This window comes from Electrona antarctica (assembly GCF_951216825.1).
Source record: "Electrona antarctica genome assembly, chromosome: 9".
NCBI lineage: Eukaryota > Metazoa > Chordata > Actinopteri > Myctophiformes > Myctophidae > Electrona > Electrona antarctica.
The window spans coordinates 11,817,235-11,839,604 of NC_136790.1; the positions used below are offsets into that span (position 1 = coordinate 11,817,235).

General features: G+C 42.5%; 2 protein-coding genes across 2 annotated transcripts in view; one reads left to right on the forward strand and one right to left on the reverse strand.

Moving 5' to 3' along the window:
- The window catches only part of mars1 (methionyl-tRNA synthetase 1), a 35,643-nt gene extending 24,477 nt beyond the window's left edge, over nucleotides 1-11,166 (reverse strand). The window contains exons 1-7 of the mRNA XM_079510355.1: nucleotides 10,928-11,166; nucleotides 7,680-7,770; nucleotides 5,474-5,552; nucleotides 4,777-4,908; nucleotides 3,726-3,798; nucleotides 2,425-2,609; nucleotides 268-374 (exon numbers count right to left, since the gene is read on the reverse strand). Coding sequence (XP_079366481.1) covers nucleotides 268-374; nucleotides 2,425-2,609; nucleotides 3,726-3,798; nucleotides 4,777-4,908; nucleotides 5,474-5,552; nucleotides 7,680-7,770; nucleotides 10,928-11,030 — 770 coding nt within the window. The 5' untranslated portion in view covers nucleotides 11,031-11,166. The remainder of the gene's footprint in view (nucleotides 1-267; nucleotides 375-2,424; nucleotides 2,610-3,725; nucleotides 3,799-4,776; nucleotides 4,909-5,473; nucleotides 5,553-7,679; nucleotides 7,771-10,927) is intronic.
- Nucleotides 11,167-11,900: 734 nt separating this feature from the next.
- arhgap9 (Rho GTPase activating protein 9) overlaps nucleotides 11,901-22,370 on the forward strand; it is a gene marked incomplete at its 3' end in the record, with an annotated part of 95,305 nt that continues 84,835 nt past the window's right edge. Inside the window, exon 1 of the mRNA XM_079510357.1 lies at nucleotides 11,901-12,033. The remainder of the gene's footprint in view (nucleotides 12,034-22,370) is intronic.

A 22,370-nucleotide genomic window follows, 5' to 3' on the forward strand; every position in this document is an offset into this window, starting at 1 on the left:
CCCCCAACCCTCCCAACTTCCCAATTTGGTGCATCAAGTAATATCGTAGTACTATTACTTAGTTAGTAGTTTGTATGTCATTTTTGATACTACTATCAAACTACTAACTAGTAATTCCCCCCATACAACAATGTATAAATTAGGATTTTGTTAGTGGTTAGGGCCACATAAAGTGTCCATCAACAGCCACGTGTCTTGCCAAAGTGTCTTTGAGGGAACGCATGCATGGAGCCTAAAAACTGCTAATGTGAGATAGTGGATACTTACATGGGGTGTTTTCTCTCTGTGCTCACTGAGCAGCTGTCCAGTCCTTGACCCCATGTGACGGCAGCTGACTCCATCTCCTCCTCGGAGAACTGACGTTCTCCCTCACCCTGCAGCCACAGAACAAAATGGATATTACATGGCAGTTCTGGCTAAGCTAATATTTTCACCTGCTACTCTCCAAAAGTAAAGGTTTAACTTCAGTCACTGTGTCCCAGAAACTCCTGTGACATCATCATATTGCATATTGTTTGAAGTGAGGAGTGCATACATCATCATACATCACATTCCGTGCTCAGCCAATCAAATCATCACAAAAGTGATTCCAGCCAGTCACTTTTTGGCGTCTTCACTTTTCTGCCCTCACTTTTATCTTCAATATGTACTTTGCTCAGCCAATAAAATCATCACTATGGGATCAGCCAACCACAAGCCAATGTTTGTGTTCACACAAACCCGTAAAGCTGGGCATAGGAGGAGCTAGCGCCCCTCAATAAAAAGAAAACCAGCAGTGAGGACGGTTCCAATATAGATCTCAGACTTGTGTGTCGTCTATGACATATTAATGACATATGACTACAAATTTGGGTCACGTCCCAATAAGTGCCGTTGACTTCCATTATAAAATGAAGGTTCAATAATTCAAAAAGTATAAAAATAAAAAAATAAAATAGAAATATAGTGGAGCTACTCTGGTCTACTGGGAGTTGTACCAGACATTTCGAGATTAAATCAGGACACACACACATCTATTTTTTTTTAGATGTGTTACATAAGAACGAAAAAACATCGCATGGATGCAACTGGGACATATCCTCAGTGATGTATCCCACGGTCATCGAACATGACCGCGAACATCATACCCCTCACTCAGGTGTCCCAGCCGGGGTGATCAAGTCCCGACTTACGTCCCAGTAGCTACCCTCGATCAGACCCACTAGGGAAAGACCAATCCGTTGGAACCACTCCGGAACTACTATGCCGGGACTGAGAGGTACAATTCTGGCATGTGGAGGGACTAGGCTCTGTGGGTTGCCTCCTGTCCGGGCCCCTCCTACGTCTCACCAGGTCCACTCCTGCTCTCACCAGGAGTACAGCGAGGACCTGTGCGTTGCACCAGACTCCCAGCAACAGACACTTCATTCAGGAGTGGTGGATTTTTGGGCTTCCTCCTCACGGAGGATGCAGGCTGGGGCGCTAACCCACACTGCTCCCGGGGTGCCGTCTACATTCCGGCTGTCACCCGTCTCTCCGGTGGTCACCAGACTATACCTGGTTGTCACATAGTCTATTCCTATGAGTCTACATACAGTATATTACATATTGCACTTGCAGGAACACAATCATTATTTTTTCAAGTCAAATGCCAACACTGGTTGTCAGAACAATTAAACTCACATATCCAAAACAACCTCAAAGTCAAAACTTTCTTTAAAAGAGCTTCAATGGGTCTCAAAGGTCACAAACTGTATTTGACTAACACCTGTTCAAATCCTCTAACTGTTTTAACAAATGTTAGTCAAATACAGTGTGTTCAAATCCTCTAACTGTTTTAACAAATGTCAAATACAGTGTGATACAATGTGACCCACTGAAGCCCTTTAAAAGAAAAATGAGATAAAATAGCTGTTAAGAGTCGAACAGCTCCACAAGTGGTACAACAGACTAAAGGATAGAGAAATACTGATGTAATCCTTATACAGTATACTGTTCTATAGCCTAACAGAGGTTTAATTTACAATCCACAGAGCCAGGTTAATTCTCACCCTGAGACTGAATCTACTTTACAAAGGAGAGCGGTTTCCTTAATTGAAGTGAGCGGTAATGAGTAACTCTGGCCTCACTTTGAACGCTGTTAACTTTTAGTTGTGCAAAAAAAAAGTAGGATTTGAAAACAAACTTACAGTACAGTTTGTTTTTCTCCGATGCAGTAGGTATATGAGATACAGGAGAAAGAGTAGCAAGGGGTACATAAGAGAGCATACTCCAGGTATGATGTGGAGTCTTGGTACGTGTTCTACTCTCCAGGCATACCCAGACTATAGTTGTGCTGCTGTACCTCAGTGGGGCTGCTGCTGTGTGTCTGGGGGTCTCTGCGCTGGCTGCAGTGTGGGGCAGGCTGCCTCTGCATGAAGCCCTTCAGTGCCTCAAGGCCCTTACCTCAGTGGGGCTGCTGCTGTGTGTCTGGGGGTCTCTGCGCTGGCTGCAGTGTGGGGCAGGCTGCCTCTGCATGAAGCCCTTCAGTGCCTCAAGGCCTTTTCCCTGCAGCGCCTTCTGAGCTGCAGTCTGACAGGCCTGCAGACCGGCCACACGGTCAAACCATGTACGCAGTGCCTTGTGTTCGCCTGGGATAAAAGAGGAAAGGGAAAAGAACAGTGGAAGAATAAAGAGAAGTGAGGTCAAACACGTGTCAAAATTCAAGCTTAGATCATGGATGAGCAATAAAATAAAGGTAAAATAGTCAACTTTATCTATGAAGTGCTTTTAAAAATAGGCTTTAGAATAACGAGTAATACTGCAATAAGGAAAAAACATCTGTCTAGTAAAAAAACATCTAATTGTAATACAAACAAAAACAAAGGACATGTGGGAGATGTGACTAAAAGACTCAATAAAGACTTAAGATAAGGCCTTTAATATAAAAGTGATAACAGATGACACTGACTTGGCTAGCCTTAGATCCTCAGATAGGGATTTCCAGAGCATAGGTGGCGGGGTCACAAAGCCCCATCGGCACAGGTGACGAAGTTGAGTTTCACAAACAACTGAGAGGATCTGTCAGGATCTAAGGCTGCACCCAGGCTCACACGAGACCAACATGATCTAAAATGTCATTGGAAACCTGGACTCGCAAATCTTTATAAGTTATAAGTCAAATCAGTCCACAATTGAGTAGTGCTACCCTAGTAGTTTTCTTATTTTTCTCAATTTCTTATTTTCTCTTTTTACTGTGTTTGAATTGTACTATCTGTATGCTGTCCTCTCATGTCTTGTCAGTTTTGTTTAGTGTTCAATGTCCGGGGACTACGGATGGAAATTAGCATCTCTGCTAAATCCGGTGTATTTACGCTACATTTTGATGTAATGTTCATTAATATGCCCTGTCCAAATAAAGCAATAAAGTAAAGTAAAATGTTAAAGTAGGTTACTAGGGGGTGGCGGTGGCTCAGGGGTGGGGCGGCGGTGGCTCAGGGTTGCCAGTTCGAACCCGGGCTCCCCCAGAGTTAGTGTCGAAGTGTCCTTGAGCAAGACTCTGAACCCCTAATTGCTCCTGATGTGCAGGTTGGTGCCTTGCATGGTTTCCGCCGCCATCGGTGTATGAATGTGTGTGTGAATGGGTGAATGTAATGCACAATCTATGTAAAGCGCCTTGGATAAAGGCGCTATATAAATGCACCATTTACCATTTTACTTGTAACGTAAAAGATATAAGCCCAGGCATCTATATTAGCAGCATTCACCTGTTAGGGTGGAATCTGACATAACAGGGTGCAGTGATGCCCACAGAACGATATCGGCCACAGAAACAGCTTCCTGAAAAAAGAAGACAACTGCATTAGATTGTATATGCATTTTATACACAACTGACGGCACACAATTCTGAATTCAAAAAGACTGAATAAGACCCAGCCTATTTTTCTGTGTTTTTGGATTCAGAATCCAGAATGACGTCAAGCTTTGGTCTGACATCAAACATAGCATAAAGAAATTGAACTATATAGTGTGTGTGTGCGTGACACGTGTGTGTGTGTGTTTGTACACATCAGACACATCATATACACTACAGTATACAAGACCAGTTAAAAGTGTTGCATCAGGGTCCTGAATATGGATACCAAGCGTAACTGAACTTTACCATCCCCCATCTCCAAGCTGAAACATAAATACTGTACGCACACACATACGCACACACACCAGTGCCATTAGGGATCTCCTCCCCTACCCCGTGAACAACTTAAGATGCGGTACCAGCTTAGCATCACCAGAAAGCAAAAAGCAGGGGGAAACATTGCCCGAGGGGCCTTGCACAGCACAGAGGGGAAGCTTAGTTCAATCTATGTTTCCAATAATGCATCATGAACTCTAGACTTGCTAATATATAACACACATACATTTGTGTGTGTGAGTGAGTAGGCGTATGAGTGTGTTCAGTACTTCTTGTTATTCATGTAGGTCAACAGGGTGTGTGTGTGTGTGTGTGTGTGTGTGTGTGTGTGTAAAAGCAAAGCAAAGCAAAGTTACTATATTTACCCAGGGTAACTGGACTAAGCATCAGATACTTGTTTACAGCCAGGCCCTGCTCATAGAACATTTCATGGTAGTGGTTCAATGCTTGCTCAAGGGCAGTTCAGCGGTGGTAATTTTAACGTGCCGGTCCGGGCATACGAACTGGCGGCCTTCCGGTATCAAGACCGCTCCGCAAACCGTTCGGCCACCGCTGCCACACAGTGTGTGTGTGTGTGTGTGTGTGTGTGTGTGTGTGTGTGTGTGTGTGTGTGTGTGTGTACGTACAGCAGTTAGGTATGGTGTGGTGGTCTTCCTCAGGCTTTGGTCCAGGTGGCTGAGGGGTCCCTGGAGGCACCTGGATGCCTCGGCTCGTTTCCCCTGCAGCACAGCCATGTGGAGGGCCTCCATGAGCGCCGGCTACACAAAACAAAACATCAACCTAAAACATTAAGCACTTTCAACCCAGTCAAATGTATTGACAATTTCCATATTTTCAAAATTGTGAAAATAGCAGATCTTCAAGCTCACAACACGTATGACAATGCATGTATGGAGCCTAAGTGGTTAAAAGGGATTAACCCATTTTGACCTGAGATTCTAAAAATGTCTTCTACATCCTGACAGTTTTCTGAAAAAGCTATGTTTCTATGTCAGTCGTTCTTCGATTTTTCAAAAATAGCAGACCTACAAGCTCGTAGCGCGCCACTCGGTGGCGCGCTATGAGCTTGTAGATCTGCTATTTTTCAATAGCTAAAGCATGACATGATGCTAACACCAAAAGGGGTTCCCGCCCAAAAAGGGATTAAGAGAGAACTGCTTCAGATCAGGCAATGACAAAGTACAACTTCAAGAGAAAGTCTATTGAGTCTTGATTTACTATAAAACTACACACATTTCTTTATATGAACTCCTCTTTTGAGAGCTATAGCAATGCTATTACCGTATAATATGTTTTCTTATCTCGATCAAAACAAAATCTTACCTGAAGCACCGTGGCTTCCCATTCAAGCCATTGAAGGCACTGGTCACTGGATAGCTGTCCACTCACTTCAAACAGGTACCTGAGGTGTCACAGGTGTCACAGTGGCGGAAAATTAAACGATAATGAGGATGATGATTTTCATTAGTCAGAATCAGAATCAGATCCATTCAGCAATCAGCATGACTTGTTTTTTAATGTAAGTAAGTAGCCTTGCCGAGCCATGAGGCCCATAGGGCAGGAGCCTATCTCCTGTTTCTGTAGCGTGAGGCAGCTTGAAGTACACCTCCTGGACATGACGCTAGTATGTCGCAGGGATTTACCCCCAATCCAACCCTTGATGCTGAGTGTCAAGCAGGCATTAGGTCCCATTTTTAAAGTCTTTGGTATGACCCGGCCGGGGATTGAACCCCAACCTCCCAGTCTCAGGGCGGACACTCTAACCACAAGGCCACTGAGCTGGTTGTCTCCACCAGGCCGAAGGCATGGGGAGAGAGTATGTTTTGCACTCCGTCCGAAGGCATGGGGAGAGAGTATGTTTTGCACTCCGTCCGTCCGTCCGTGTGTCCGTCCGTCCGTCCGTCCGTCCGTCCGTCCGTGTGTCCGTCCGTCCGTCCGTCTGTGAACAGCTAATCTCTGGCACCGTTGGCTTGATCGCAGCCATACAGCACACACACTCCCTGGATGCCAGAGCTGAACCTCTGCTCCAAAGTTTTGACATTGGCCTGTTATAGCGCCACCAGGAGGCCGCTTTGTGCAAAACAAATGTTTTGACAGTACACCTACAGATTTTGTCCAAACATTACGCAAATTGGTACAGTCTCTATAGAGCCATTCAACGAAACGGGTCTTTCAGATTTTTCAGACTCCATCCTGATTGGCTACGATTGGCTTCCAAAGTTCGCAGGAGTGCTCCGTTTCAAACAAAATGCTGCAAATCATGAACACATCGTGTGATTTCCGTGAAATTTTGCACCCACATTCCCACTAGGCCGAGGAAGAAATGCCACTTGAATATTTTCAACTCAGCCTCATGGTGGCGCTATAACTGGCCGATTTGTGTTTTTACCTATAACTGCAACGATCTGTGTAAAACCATGTATGCACACTCCCTAGAGGCCAAGGAAAAACCTTTGCCTGGAATTTTTCACATCTGCTCTTTATAGCGCCACCAGGAGGCCGACATATGTAAAACACATTTTCTAATATTACTCCTTCAGATTTTATCCAAATTTCACGCAAATCGGTACACATGCTCTCCATAGTCATGTGATCATGTGATTTGTTTGATTTCTCATAATTATCCATCCTGATTGGCTACGATTGGCTTCTAAAGTTTTCAGGAGTAGCCCGTTTTGTACAAATCGCCACAACTCCTCAACGCAGCGTCCGATTGCGGTGAAACTGTGTATGCCTATTCCCACTACTAGGCTGAGGAAGAAATGCCACTTGACAGTTTTCAAATCAGCCTCATGGTGGCGCTACAACAGGCCAAGTCGCGTCACACACACACACACACACACACACACACACACACACACACACACACACACACACACACACACACACACACACACACACACACACACACACACACACACACACACACACACACACACACACACACACACACACACACACACACACAAAACCCAAATAAACATGTTTATATTACTCCTAAACATTTTTCCAAACATCACACACACTCCTATCCTCCTGGTGGAGACCTGTGCCCAGAAGGGCACTTTTTCTAGTTTTTAATGTGCTGCACACCAAATGTACAGACCTGAGCGAGGCATCTACTAGTACATTAATTTGAGACCTAAATGTGATGGTGCAATTAAAAAACCAAAGGATAATAAGAATGTTTACAGTTACTTTCTTTTCCTGTGCTGGTATTGTTTTAGAGAGAGAACCATGACGCTGGGGTGGCTAAAACCTATTTTGGAGGCACCAAAACTTCCCTATGTAGGAAATGCACACTTATGAGGCATCAAAGGCTTCTTTAGGCTACTGGAGTGAGCCGAGAACACCTAAAAAAAATCAGCACATTTCCCCAGCAGCATACACTGTGAAGTATCCCGGAGAAAACAACGGTTCAATCGTGCTAATACAATATCCAAAATCCCAAGCCAAAATGCCAAAACTGCCATCTGCAACGTAAGAAGTACTGTACAGCAGTTAGTAGGAAGCACTACAGGTTACTGACTCGCAGATTGCGTTGGCACTGAAAAGGTGCAGTCCACTGGGCAGAAGCATGGCTGGCAGGGTTGGACGGCTGAGGAATGGCACCACTCGCTCTGGAAGAAAAGAAAAAACAATGATACCATTAGACTTCATACTTCATCTGACTAAACAGCAAAATACAGGCCAGTTGTTGTATTTTTCTTTTTACCACTTTCACCCTGGTGTCCCTATTTTGGGCACTGATGAAGATTTCTTAAGAGGGCAGAGGGTGTCGATCTCCTCTCTGAAGTCTATCGAAGTCTATCCTGAAGCTGTCTTTCTCTTTATTCTTAATCTCCTTTTGCTGGTGTGTATATTTATATATGTACTCGTTATTTGTTGTTGTTGCAGTAATTATTGTTGTTATTATCCAATACCTATCATGTGAGGAAACAGAGTATGCAGTGTACAAAGACGTGACAGAGAAAGAGGACAATGATGTATTTGTATTTATGCTGGGGGGGGGAAGGTGTGGGGAAATGAAATGTGAAAAACCAAATAAAAATATATATAAAAAAAGAAGGAAAAAAAAGAAAAATTGGCTCAAGTAGCTCATGGGAAAAGCACAGTAAGTTTTCACTGTTACTTAACCACATAACCCGTCCTTTTATACCTTGTTTACTGGAATCCCCAATGGTCTACTCTACACTGTACTTGGTCCCCTCCTTTTTCTATCTACCAAATAGGGATGGGACGATAATAGTTATCAATTATCGTGATAAAAAGCTCACAATAATCGTATTGCGGAGATTTTAATTTATCGTAAAATAGTCCTCTCCGTCATATACACTATAGGATGAATTAGCTTTTGTTGAGCTGCAAAGTACAGAGTAAACCCTCCATACTCGATAAAACGCTGTAAAAAGAGAGAGAGCACATTTGGTACGCTCTTATTTCACAAGCGTTGCAACGCGTTGTGAGCTTGTAGATCGGCTCTTTCTCTCTAGATCAATTTTAGACATGTGTGCAACATGCCAACTGTTTTAAAGTATTGCACAGTGACAACTAAAGATTCTGAAATGGTTATGTTGTACAATTACTAAAAACTATCTAAAATAAAGGAATTTAAGATCATTAAAGCTGGGCTGTTGTCTGAGTCCAGTGCATTCTCCCAACTTCCGTTCCAGGACTTGTTACTCTTCGCCTAGCACTTCGCCAATAGAAGTCTATGTAGAAGAGCTACTTGTCGTAACTCTGTCGTATTTAAATGGATCTGGCAGTGTCCTGCTAGTGGATTCTAGATGGATTCTGATGGATAGTGGTGGCTACTATTTTCTGGCTCACCCTTGGCATTCCATCATACAGATTCTTGTTGGTATTTGTGCACTCTTGCTGATGTTAAGTACAGCATGCAGCATTCATAGCACCCATCTAGAGACTTCTGCAGGGTTGGCTTCAGGGTTCAGCATTCACTGCCGTATAGGAGCAGATTCTACCGTTGCATACAGTATATGAAGCTGAGTTTGGTTTGACGAGGGATGTTGGAGTTCCATACATTGGCCGGGCCAGGGCCCTCCATGCAAGTGCCTTCCTCACTTTAAGATCTTGCTCTGTTGAGCTGACTCATGAGCTCAGGTACTTTAAGTCCTTGACTTCAGCAGTGCCTCCTGTTGTTGTCAGGGGTGGATGCTCCGATGGGATGTTAATGTAATAACTTCAGTTTTCTTCGGCATTCAGCCGGAGGCCAACCTTGGCACACTCTGACTACCCTCTGTTCAAGAGCTCCTGAGCTTGTTCCACGTGGTCGGAGAGCAGGCTGATGTCGTCTGTGTAGTCCAGGTCTGTCAGGACTACTGTAGGGTGTCGTCTCGACCTCCTTGGTGTTAGGATAAGGCCAATATCCTGCTCTCGTCCACTGATGGCCTTCCTTAATGCGTAGTCCGGGACTATGACAAAGAGGAAGGGGGCTAGGGTGTCCTCTTGCAATACCCCATCCATAATAATAATAATGGTGACATGTAATTTATATCGTCCCATCCCTACTACCAAATCTCTTCTGTAGAAACAGCCGATCTACAAGCTAGCTCACAGTCACAATACAGCTTCTTTTTTTGTCAAATGTTTGCCTATTAGTACGTGCCCAGAATATGTACACTAGGGTTCATGCACGCGTGCGTGCGTTTAGTCTCCCTATTGATGCAGTGTGGCCACAGCAGACCAGATGGTGATTGTAGTCGTTACTGTCTATGTGTGATCCAGCTCTTTAAGGAGAGACACAGCTGGGCTTGGGACTCTTCCGTGTGTTAAGACACAATCAGACTTAACCAGATGAGGCCCAAAGCAGTCTTAAAGCACAGGGACATAATCATGTTGCTAGGGCCAAATTACTCGACTTCGCAGTTGACCTTCCACCAGGCCAAAGATCATGGGAAAAAGACGTCACTATAAAGTAGTTGGGAGAGTAGTTCTATAATCTGTATTGTAGAGAGGAATGGGCTGTCCTCACCAAGCACTATAAACAACTGTAATAATACAGTTATTGTTTTAATTGCTCTTACACATGTGGATAGCAGATTCCAAATCACTTTATGATATAGTTAGTTGGACAGGGAGCAAGTTAAATGTTTTGGTTAAAACAACAAACGTTTTAACGTTAAAAGTTAAAGCACTATATTCTTATAGTGCTCCTGTTACAAATGTGTCTGCTTATAACTTTGTGTCATCACTTGTTGATCTGTATGTATCCTGTGTAGACTACTGTTACTGAACTAACACTATAGCAATGAGTACTACCAGAATATTTAACTATAACACTTGCTTTAACAAAACAATATCAATACCCTAACGGGGCCATGATTTAAAAGGTATTTAACACATGCAAGGGGTGGGTTATGTATAGACAGTGAATATCTGTTCTTTTCCATACATACCTTTGTGCCATTTACACAGGCAGACATAAAATGTACAGTATGCTCGTACCCTAGCTAGAAGACCATAAACAAAAGGCTCCATAATGCTGCTGAAAACAAATCCTTTAGAACAAGACAAAGAGTGCAGCGATGGGTTAGAGATGGATAGAGGCTTTTCTGGACATTTCTCAAGTGCAGCTGCCAGCTGTCAACTCATAACTCATTAATTTATGTCAAGCAAACTAGATAATGTTGACAGTATCGGCTGCCGGAAACAACCGATCTACAAGCTGACAGGTCGGTTGTAAGACCGATAAAATAGCTTGTAGATCGGTTATTTTCGCCAAGCACCTATATAGGCAAAAGCCAGCCACGTTATTACCTTCAGGGTTGACATGCTGAACATCACATGTAACTCCTGTCAGTTGGAGCGTCGCTAACGTCTTCAGGCAATGTGGATTGCCCTCACTAACGAACAATTTCATCTGTTCCGCTATATTGAACCGGTGTACGAGAATAAGGGCTGGCTTAAACTGTGCGTGCAGTATATATGCTTTACAATGGACAAAACTGACCAGCAGCACCACCACTCGCAAGTTTGCCCGGCGTGCTGTTGTTTCCTTGCGCTGACGCAAGCTTTGGTCAATCGACTACAAACGGCCATGGTTGTAGTTTTGTGACAGCGCACGTGCCGTCCCGTGCAACAGTAGCTGTCAATAGAATAAACTACAATACCCATGAGCTCGAGCGTCTCCGGCAAGATTATGGTGGTGCCCTTGTTTGAGTTCACGTCGTGCCGCTCCGGGGCGGGATCAACTGCTATAGATATCATTCGGGGTTAATTTAGCGACAAATTGAGTGCACCCTGGAACTTAATCTGGTACCCATATCCATAGATATATGCCCATATCAACCATCCATAAAGTCAAATAGATTTCTGTTTCTTAATTTGGCAGTCCACGACCAAGGCACAGTCCCTCTCTCTCTCTCTCGTCAGTAGAATATCAAAATAATATTTAATGTAATTAATGTGTTTCTTGTTTTACTTTTGTCTTGTCGATCCTAGCTCTAATGCATTAGCTCTAATGCATTAGAGCTATGGATCAGAGCTATGTCGATCCTGTCTTTTCATTGAAAAATAAAAATAAAATACAAAAATACAATTGTAGGGGTGCAACTTGCATGAAAGTACACATTTGATTTTTTTTATCTTTTTATTTTTTATGTATTCATCAAAAATGTTTCTCTTTCTCAGCAGATCCACAGCAGCAGCAGACTCAGTCTCAGAGCATATCTATTTGCTGTTAAACATTACAGGTCAGCAAGAAATGCATTAATGTGATCATAACCAACTGGCCAATCACAGCGCCACCATACCTCCAGGCAATGGGATCCAGACTCGTCACTCCGGGCGCTTGGAACTGAGCTGTCATCATCGCTTGTCTTCTGTTCCGTCTGATGACCCGCTCGCGCGCTGCACGTTGAAAGGTGAGATTGCTGTTGAATTATTTATTTTCTTCAAGTTATACGGTATATACGCTTTAGATTTTAGGTTATATTTTACAAAGTAGTGAAACAAATGTCATTGTCATCGACTATAAGTTGTTTTAATTTGAATGTAATTGTGACCTGTCATACTTTATAGCCAGGTCCATGAGAGAGTTCTGTAACATGTTTATGTTGTGACGTTCGTTGCATGTAAAATCATTAGATTTGACATTAACGTCATGCATGTCTCCCACATTGACAAATTATTTTCTTCTGTTTTAAAATGAACTATTTTGCAACTTCCATCATAAATCCATGGAACATTTATGGAACTTTATATGCCTGAGAGGAGTTGAAAAATCATATTCATATTCATTACCGCCTTTGAACAAAACCGTAGGCTATTTCCCTATTACTCTATGGCTATTTCTAGCTCAAGCCTCTCAGATACAGGTTTGTTGTGGTAGGCAGAGAAAATAATACCCCACCAAAAATCGAATGAAACATGAAACATTTAACAACAACACACATATTATAGTATTAGTATACAATGTAGGGCTATTTAAGATCATAGAGAAAATAAGAATACAAAACGATGTGGAAACAATACAAAAACACTGTTCTCTCACACATCAAAGACGTTCTCACCTCAGCAACTTCCTGTAAGAAACGTTCTTCTGCTTGTTCATTCACCCCATTGACAACTTCTGTATGTCAGTGTGGGTTTGAATTCGATATAGGCCTATGCTTAGACAAACATAGACTGCTTTGAAATCCATCACCAAAGTTTCCCTCATCTCTGTTTCAATGTAGTGTGATATGAACTGTTAACGTTTTACTGCCCTTTATTGTGAGTTGATAGTACATTTGCATGTTTCATGCATGCTTTAACTGAGTTATCCTTGCAGGCATGTGTGAACTACTAACTGAACTGTATGGGCTAACATCACAAGGGAGTGATGGAAATAGTTTGACGCACTGCATTTTTTTTTACAGTTTCATAATCTTTCTTAAGTCGATGCAAAGCTGGAGATATCACCCCCTGTTTCTTTATCCTGTGTGCTGTGGAAGAATTGTTTCTTTGATGGTTTGTGGAATGCCATTGTTCTTACTGTATGGGCTCAGAACATCCTGATTTGAAATGGTGTTGTGTAACAGTCAGTGTGTGCTATTCACCTGTTAGTTTACCACTGATGTCTGATGATGGCCTTACTGTTATCTGAAAAGAAAGTTACCATGCTGGGCACTTCAAAGTAGACTACCCATACTGGAGCAGGAGCACTCAACTGGGTCTGCACGTTTTATTAATTTGCAATCACCTCTGCAAATTAATAAAGTCACAGTCTCCTGCAAATTAATAAAACATTCCTTTGATATCATATTGTCATATACTGTTGAGCACAGAGCGAGCACTTCTACTCACAATGTGGCTGAAGCGCGTTGGACTTCTCTTTGTGACCTTAAATGTTTTTTACTTGAATCGGTAGGGTGAGTAGACCACCATGACCTGTAAAGGGTCAATCTTAATTCCTGTTAACACTTAACTTTGTTGTCTGAGGTCCCTGCGGGGTTAGCGCTGATGCCTATAGTTCGTCCCTGCCTTTTTCTCTCTACACCAAACATCTTGTACCGAAAACGCTCACAATCTTGTAGACCGATTTCCACAGAATTCCCCCCACCACCTACAGTATTATGACATGTCCAGGATATGGAGGGACGCTAGGGTTCATTTGAGTAACAACTGCCTTGGGGGGGTCATCCGTTTATCTGTAGGCCTACTTCTCATATCCATGCTGTAACTTCACTCCTGAATATAAAGCCTTGGTTACAACAGTTCTGTGTGAAACACCAACAACCTATTTGTTCTTTAGTTGGATTTGCTGTCTGAATAAATTCAGCGAAGAGAATTGTATTATTTAATAATTCCACATCACTGCACTCACCCACAAGTGACTATGCTGCCTTGGCAGATTATTCTCTAGTGATGGTTGCAATTTTGCTGATTAAAAGGGCCTTGTACCATGCACAGTATTAGCAGCATGGTTACACGTTGGCTTAGCAGTGTGTCATGTATAGACCACTGTTTTGGGTTTAGTGTCAAGGAGAGATTGAGAGATTGGAGTACTCCACTACTGGATTTGTATGCTGTGTGTATGAGAAGGATTAGGCTGTTCCTTTTACTCTGGGATATTTGGGCAAACTGTATGTGTGTGTGTGTGTGTGTGCGTGCGTGCGTGCGTGCGTGCGTGCGTGCGTGCGCGCGTGCGCGTGAGTTTGTGTGTGTGTGTGTGTGTTTGTGTGTGCAGTGCACACGTGTGCAATGCATGTGTACAAAAATGTTTGTTTGGACACGTTTGAAGCAGTGGCCTTCTTTGGAAGCAAAAGGAATGTTCTAGACTCGAGACTATAGTCTAAGAGTTTCATACAATACAAAAACTGTCTTAATATAATTTTGTTACAGTACGCTTTATCTATAGCAGCGAGAGCGAGGTCTAAAGGTCAATACATGCGTGTTCCTTCCAAAAACACTGTGCTTTACATCATTACATGGAACAATGTCATTTTCCACACAGATCCTCTGCTCCAGATGCATGCAGTGATATGTTAGTTTGTGTGCAGTCTGCCCATCACGGGTGGTGGTGGTGACGTAGCTGAATGATGTCGACATGACGCGGTGGCATGACCTGTAGTTGCTTGATCCTTAAATCAATCAATCGAACCTAAGCTGCTGACTTTAGTTTTGTCTCCACCAACTAGCAGGGTATAGTTGTGGCTCCATCGTTGCAATACTGCTCTGTTCCTGTACTGTTTTTGAACAAGAACCTGCCATGTTATTCTCTTAAAGGACCACTTAAGAAAAGAGCATTAAGCCTGCTAATGGCAGGCATTGCAAAAAAAACAAAGTTGCAATGCAAAAATGGAAGCCATCGTTCTCACGATAATAAAAACTAAATATTGTTTAATCCTGTTTAAAAAAAATCTTCCTAATGATGATGTCACTGGTGTGGTTTCTGAACTGCCCACAGCCCTCGTCCTATGAGACAGACTGAGTAGAAATTTATTTTTGTATTTTATCATGACCAATGGACTATTTTATCATTACCAATGGTAATTCATTTTTACCATGGACCAAAATAGTCTATAATTTTGAATAAAAAAATGGAAAATAAACTGCAGTCTATATTTTAGTGAATTGGCATTTACTTTGAAACAAAGCATTACAATCATATATGAACTGAAAAGGATGAAAAACTGTCTTTTGGAGAGAATAAAAAAATTAAAAGAGTGTGAAATGACATTTCAATTTCCTGACAAATCATAGCTAATATTATGTGTAAATGAGCTATTTATGTGTAAATAACATTTTAAACAAATAAACAAATCAAACTCTTTGTGTGCACAGCATACGCACGTTCCATCGGTAGTGCTGTATTAGCAGTATCACTTTGACTGCACAGGGCTGAAAGTGGGTCTTTGACTTGCGTGATAGCTTCTGACAGCTCACTCTCATCCCTGGTGGATCAATGGGGCTCACAGAGCTCTTCATCAGCAAACATCAATGTACTCCATGCTGAGCTCCAGTGCTGGAAAGTAACTAAGTACATTAACTTAAAGGACCACTTCACCACTTTTCAACATCTCTTCATATATTTGGATCTCACTAATGTTCATGATAAAACACCACCATTTTTTCTTACTCAGTCTGTGTCTCATAAGAGGGCTTTGGGCAGTTCGGACACCCGTCCACCAGTGACATCATCGTTAGGCAGATCTTTTTTTAAACAAGATTTATTTACAAAAATGTTTAGATTTTTATTATCGTGAGCACGATGGCTTCCATTTTCGCATTGCAACTTTTCAGGACTAGAAAGCCTGCAGTTTCTATTAGCTTGGATTCCCCATCGATGATGTCACTGGTGGACAGGTTTCTGAACTGCCCACAGCCCTCCTATGATACACAGACAGAGTAGAAAAAAATGGTGCCATTTTATCATGATTATTAGTGAGAACCTATTGTATGAAGATAGGTTGAAAAGTGGTGAAATGGTCCTTTAAGTGCTGTCTGTACAATTTTGAGGTATTTGTACTTTACTTGAGCATTTCCAATTTCCAATACTTTTACTTCTGCTCCACTACATCTCGGAGGCAAATGTTGTACTTTTACTGTACTACATTTATTTGAAAACATTAGTTACTGATTACTTTTATTATTACAAAACATACATTAATCACTTCAGCCCTATATATACAAGCTCTAAAAGCTCACAATGTGTCGCGATGCGAATGCATTGTGAGCTTGTAGATGTGCTATTTTCAAAATATTTGAATACACTGCTGAGCTCCCTTTTGGGCCATGAGCAGCACTATAGCTAGCTAGCCAACCTTCCCTTCCAGCCAGCATATTATGTTGGCACTTTGTCATGTTTTTTCTTTCTTTTTTGTGGTTTTGTTTTTCCATGGCATTTTAATAATCATAATGGTTCTTTTCGATGAGCTATGTAAATGTACAGTACATGATTGAAGTGATTCTGTGGTAAGAGCCATTCAAACACGCAGTACAATTTCATCTAATATTCATGATTAGGGAAACTGAGGCTGCCTAACTAACCGCGGAAGGTGTCACGTTGTCCTTGAACCTAATATTCAAGTTAAAAAAAGATAATTTACCTAAGACGTGTGAATTAGTGTAGTCTATTTCATACATCTTAGGTAAATTATTTATTCTATTTAATACACTATAATTTGCCTTGATCCAGTGACATACTCTTGATATTAGCAGTAGATACATTATTTGAGTTAAATTTACCACAGAACCAACTCAACCAATTTAACAAAACAATTTGGCGATTTCTTAACTGGGAAAGTCTTTGCTGTTTTCCCTCACATTTTACTAAAAATGCACAAATTACAAGACAATGCACGGAAATAAAGTACATTTAAATGATCATTTTAGCCAGTTCTACACTGTTTTGCCAGAAGCCTAATTTATACTTTGTCACTTGACAGGTTTTGTTCTCTGAAAATAACTGATACGTTTAACTTAAAGCATAAACCCTAGTGTAGCTGTCATCAGGATTAAAAGCTGCCTTCAGAATTAAAAGTTAAATTTTATAAATAAGTACATAAAGTTAAGAAGTTCATAATGTTTTTTGTTTCATGTCAATTTCATGTTTCTATGTGTTTCTACTTTGTTTCAATGTGTATTGAGGTGATTTATGTTTGATTGATTGATTAAGGTCACAGTAACCTCTGAACAGCTGAAGCCTGATCTGTTGATGAGCAAGGGTGGTTTCGATCACTGTTAATTAGCAGAGCAGGGCAGAGCCAGTTCATTCTGAGGAGAGAGCTTCAGCGTGCAACAGCTAAAGTGCATTGCTGCTGCCATATGTAGATCGGCTGTTTTAAGAGTCCAGCTCAAATTATATCAGTTAAAGTCAAGATACTGATACTGAGAAGATTTCCCCCGTTTATTCCCCCCAAAGTGGATGCGGCCAATGAGGTATATTTGTTACATTTGTTTGTTTATTGTAACTTGTGTTTTGTTCATCATTATTGTTCTCTATGAGAATACTGTACTGAATGTATATTGTCTTTTATGTTTATTCAGTTCTCACGGCATTTGGCATACGCTAATAAATGTCTGTACAACAAAAAGAACGCCTTGTGATCGTATCTATCTACCGGAGGGGGCTACACCTAGTATAGCCTGATGATATTTATGTTCAAATGGAGGAAATTAGAAAGGCACTAGTTTATGTCATCTTTCCCATTTCTGTGCTAATTAGTCTTGTGTCGATACAGGCTACAGTGGTATTTTTCAAGTATTGCATCACACAGGGTCAGCCTTCAAATGATAGTGTTTAACACACAAAATCTTGTTATTAATAACGGAGGGAAATGAATAAAACACCGAAGGATGTCATTGGTCACAGGGGTTGTTGTCATGACGCTGGCGGGCGGCGATGAGCAAATGGCTGCTTCGCTTTCATCAGCCAGCTATATGATTGGCTCAGTGAAAATATACAGCTAATCACTTTCACTCTTTCCAGTGAGGAGGGATGTCTACCCACCTGTTTACACACACGCACACGCACACGCACACACCCACGCACGCACTCACGCGTGCGCACACACAAATACACATAAGCACATACAGCCAAATGTCTCAGTATGTATTTGTGTCTCTCTATGGTGTAGTCATCAATAATGCATAATCCTTTGGGAGGATGAAAGGCATGTTTTGGCTGGAGGCTGGTGTCTCACATGGAGAGCAAGACATCAGTTTTTGCAGTTATGACTTAAAAAAATGCATGTTCCATATTGTGTCTGTTTTTCACAGAACATGTCAGGGGGGGTTGTTGTGGCCCTGGTTATTTGTGTTTTACCTTGAGTTATGTGACGTGAAACTGTGCACATACACTCTGGATGCCAGAGCAGAACCTCTGCCCCAAATCCTTCACATTGGCCTGTTATAGAGCCACCAGGAGGCCAATCTTTGCAAAACCCATTTTTTTGCTGTTACTCCTACAGACTTTGGCCAAACATCATGCAAATCGGTACACACTATCTTTATAGTCATGTGATCAAGACGGATCTGTCCGATTTTTCATATTACAACCTGATTGGCTAAGATTGGCTTCCAAAGTTTGCTGGAGTGGTCCGTTTTGAACAAAACGCCTCAAATCATGAACGCCATTGCCATGAAACTGCGTGCAGATACACACTAGGCCAAAGATGAAATGCCATTTTAAAAAAAATCAAATAAGCTATCAGCTAATAGATAGAATAATCTGTAAGAAAATAATAGTTACTAATACTTGCGTCCCTAATTGACATTATATAGGCTAATATATATAGAAAGAGACATGCAATTTGTGTTAAGTGTTAAAGTAGTAGTATTTTATTTTGGCATTAGGCACAAATCTCAAAGCACAGAGTTGTGCTTATAGCTGTGCTTACAGTATATTTTTGATGAGCGACATGGTCATACAACTCCCAAACAGTTCAGCAGAAGAGAGAAAGCATGGCCTGATTGTATTGATGACAAACACTAGCCATCATCAATAGCAAGGAGCACAAATTATGATGGTGAGAAAAGAAAAGTTCAGGTGATGACTGGATTTTGAACCTGTGTTCACTGGAAGTATTTCTAGGTTTTTGGCGTGTGGTTTTTTTCTTCGACATGTTTCATTAATGATTAGGATTATGGCTATGCTAACTGGACAGGACAGAGATTATATTATGGAGGGCTTTATTATAGGCCTACTCCAATCTCATTTGGCCATTTCATTTATCTGAAACAATATGTTAAACAGTATAGTACACAGTGTTTTCTGTGTGTATTTCATGTGTGTGTGTGACTGTGTGTGTGTGTGTGTGTGTGTGTGTGTGTGTGTGTGTGTGTGTGTGTGTGTGTGTGTGTGTGTGTGTGTGTGTGTGTGTGTGTGTGTGTGTGTGTGTGTGTGTGTGTGTGTGTGTGTGTGTGTGTGTGTGTGTGTGTGTGTGTGTGTGTGTGTGTGTGTGTGTGTGTGTGTGTTTGCTGCGTGTTCACGGGCTGTGGGAGCGTTGAAAAGCCTTTGAAGTCTCTCATTCAACTCCACACTCTTCTTCCTCGTGTCTCGTCTCTCTTTGAAGACCATGTAGCCATGATTATTAAAGGGGTTCTCTTTCGACTTCAAACGTATGGAATTAATATATGATACGATATGACATCCCATGTTCCACTATCCAACACCCGTCATTCCATACCCCTGTCCTGCTGTGTGCAGCTAGAGCCAAGCTTCCACTTTTTCACGTCCAGATTTGGACGAGAAAGTACGTCTGTCGTTCTAGGAGTGAAGGTATGTGGTCCACTGCGATCAGGGCTGTGACTCATTTTGAGTCGTGACCCCCCCCCGGCTTGAACCCTATAGTGTCCCTATAGCGTTCTGGGAAAAAAACACATGTGACCAGTGGTTTTCAACCCCTTTTCATATCAAGGCCCATTATTCATTCGGCATTTGAGCCACGGACCACCATTTGATGACATTTAGCCTGTCAGATCCATTTGAGCCACGGACCACCGTTTGATGACATTTAGCCTGTCAGACCCATTTGAGCCACGGACCACCATTTGATGACATTTAGCCTGTCAGACCCATTTGAGCCACGGACCACCGTTTGATGACATTTAGCCTGTCAGACCCATTTGAGCCACGGACCACCGTTTGATGACATTTAGCCTGTCAGACCCATTTGAGCCACGGACCACCGTTTGATGACATTTAGCCTGTCAGATCCACACAGCTAAAGAATATTTTGTTGTCGTTGGATAAGATCTTGTCCACAATTCCATGCTGTTGGCAAACGTTGATCAAACTAACTAACTACATTCGCCAATTGTGTAGACGGGTCCATTTGGTTTCATTTCACGCTCCCAAGAGTTAAAGATCTAGTATACGCATCCATTTGGTTGCTCCATCATTTAGCTGGGGACCACCTGGAACCACCTCAAGGACCACTGGTGATTCCCGGACCACTGGTTGAAAAGTGAAAAACACTGATGTAGGCGAACACTCTGCAAAAATGCACTGTGAACTCGGATTGCCCATTTTCAGCAAAGAGACCCGTGTAAAGGGAAAGAATGAGGGTACGATAATATAGCCTGGCTAAAAAGCCAGACCGAATCAGCCGTTGGCAAAAAAAAATGCCTGCCAGCGGATTATGGTCTGGAGAGGCTCAATTGTACGCCCATTTCCTACACCAGAGAACTGGTGTGGCCAATCGGGACACGGTATGCAATATGGGCGGGCTTTGGTACAGTGACGTTCAATGCTTGAGACCTTTGACTGACAGTAGCTCTGACCAATTGCATCAAAGAGAAAATGTTTGAACCCGCCGCCCCGGGAAACAAGATCCATACACAGCATCTCCAGACTCAAATACCACACGACAGTGTGATTTGAGTCTGGCTTATTAGCCAGGCTAACGATAATACAGTATAGACCCCTAGCCCATTCTGGGCGGAAACCCCTTTTGGTGTTTTAACTAAGCATTATGTTATACTTTAGCTATTGAAAAATAGCAGATCTACAAGCTCATAGCGCGCCACCGAGTGGCGCGCTACGAGCTTGTAGGTCTGCTATTTTTGAAAAATCGTAAAAAATGCGGCACAAATCTTTGAATATACATATTCTTTCAGAGCGAACGTTTTTTTTTTATTTCGACGTCAGGCCTTAAATGGGCTAGAGGAGTGAAGTGGTTAAGGAACCAGGCTATAGGCTTTATACAGTATATGCTGTGAAATGGGAACATCCTAACTTCTCTTACTGTGTATTATGCCGTATTACGCTGGCCTTTCTACTCCGCTCCGTCCGAGCTCCTGTATATCTCTTTGGATCTATCGGGAGGAACAGCAGGGTTTAGGTCTGGCTTTACAGTATGGCATCACCACACCACAGCCCAGGCCCCGGTGGATTCTTCAGAGGTTTAATAGGTGAAATGTGAGTGATTGTGCTTCTCTGCTTTATATCCCCTCATCCTTGTCCGGTAAGCCACGGGGGGGGGCAGAGGTCAGCTTTGTAGGGGTCAGGGAGCGGAGCCAGGATCAGTCGGCTGCCTACTGCAGGATTGTGTGTGTGTGTGTGTGTGTGTGTGTGTGTGTGTGTGTGTGTGTGTGTGTGTGTGTGTGTGTGTGTGTGTGTGTGTGTGTGTGTGTGTGTGTGTGTGTGTGTGTGTGTGTGTGTGTGTGTGTGTGTGTGTGTGTGTGTGTGTGTGTGTGTGTGTGTGTGTGTGTGTGTGTGTGTGTGTGCGAGCTTGAGCGTGTCTGTGTATGTGGGGCTGACTGCAGAGTGTGCTGGCAACCTTGTGTGAATTCTAAGTGACACAGATAGTCATTATCTCACAAAGGACCACCGTGAGTCTTCCTCTTCCTCTCATTCTCTTCTTGAACGTCACTTTCTTTTTTCTTCTCTCTCATGCACACACACACACACGGCACACACTCGCACATGCGCACACACGCACACACACACACACACACACACACACACACACACACACACACACACACACACACACACACACACACACACACACATTGTTTCACGCACTCTCATAAACAGATCATTCAATCCCCTCCTTGTTTTTCCATCTTCCTTCATCCTCTTTGTATCCTGCTCTCTCGCTTTCTCTCTCTCTCTCTCTCTCTCTCTCTCTCTCTCTCTCTCTCTGTCTCTCTCTCTCTCTCTCGCTCTCTCTGTTTCTCTCTTTCTCTCTCTCTCTCTCTCTCTCTCTCTCTCTCTCTCCCCCCCTCTCTCCCTCCCTCCCTCTCCCTCTCCCTCTCCCTCTCCCTCTCT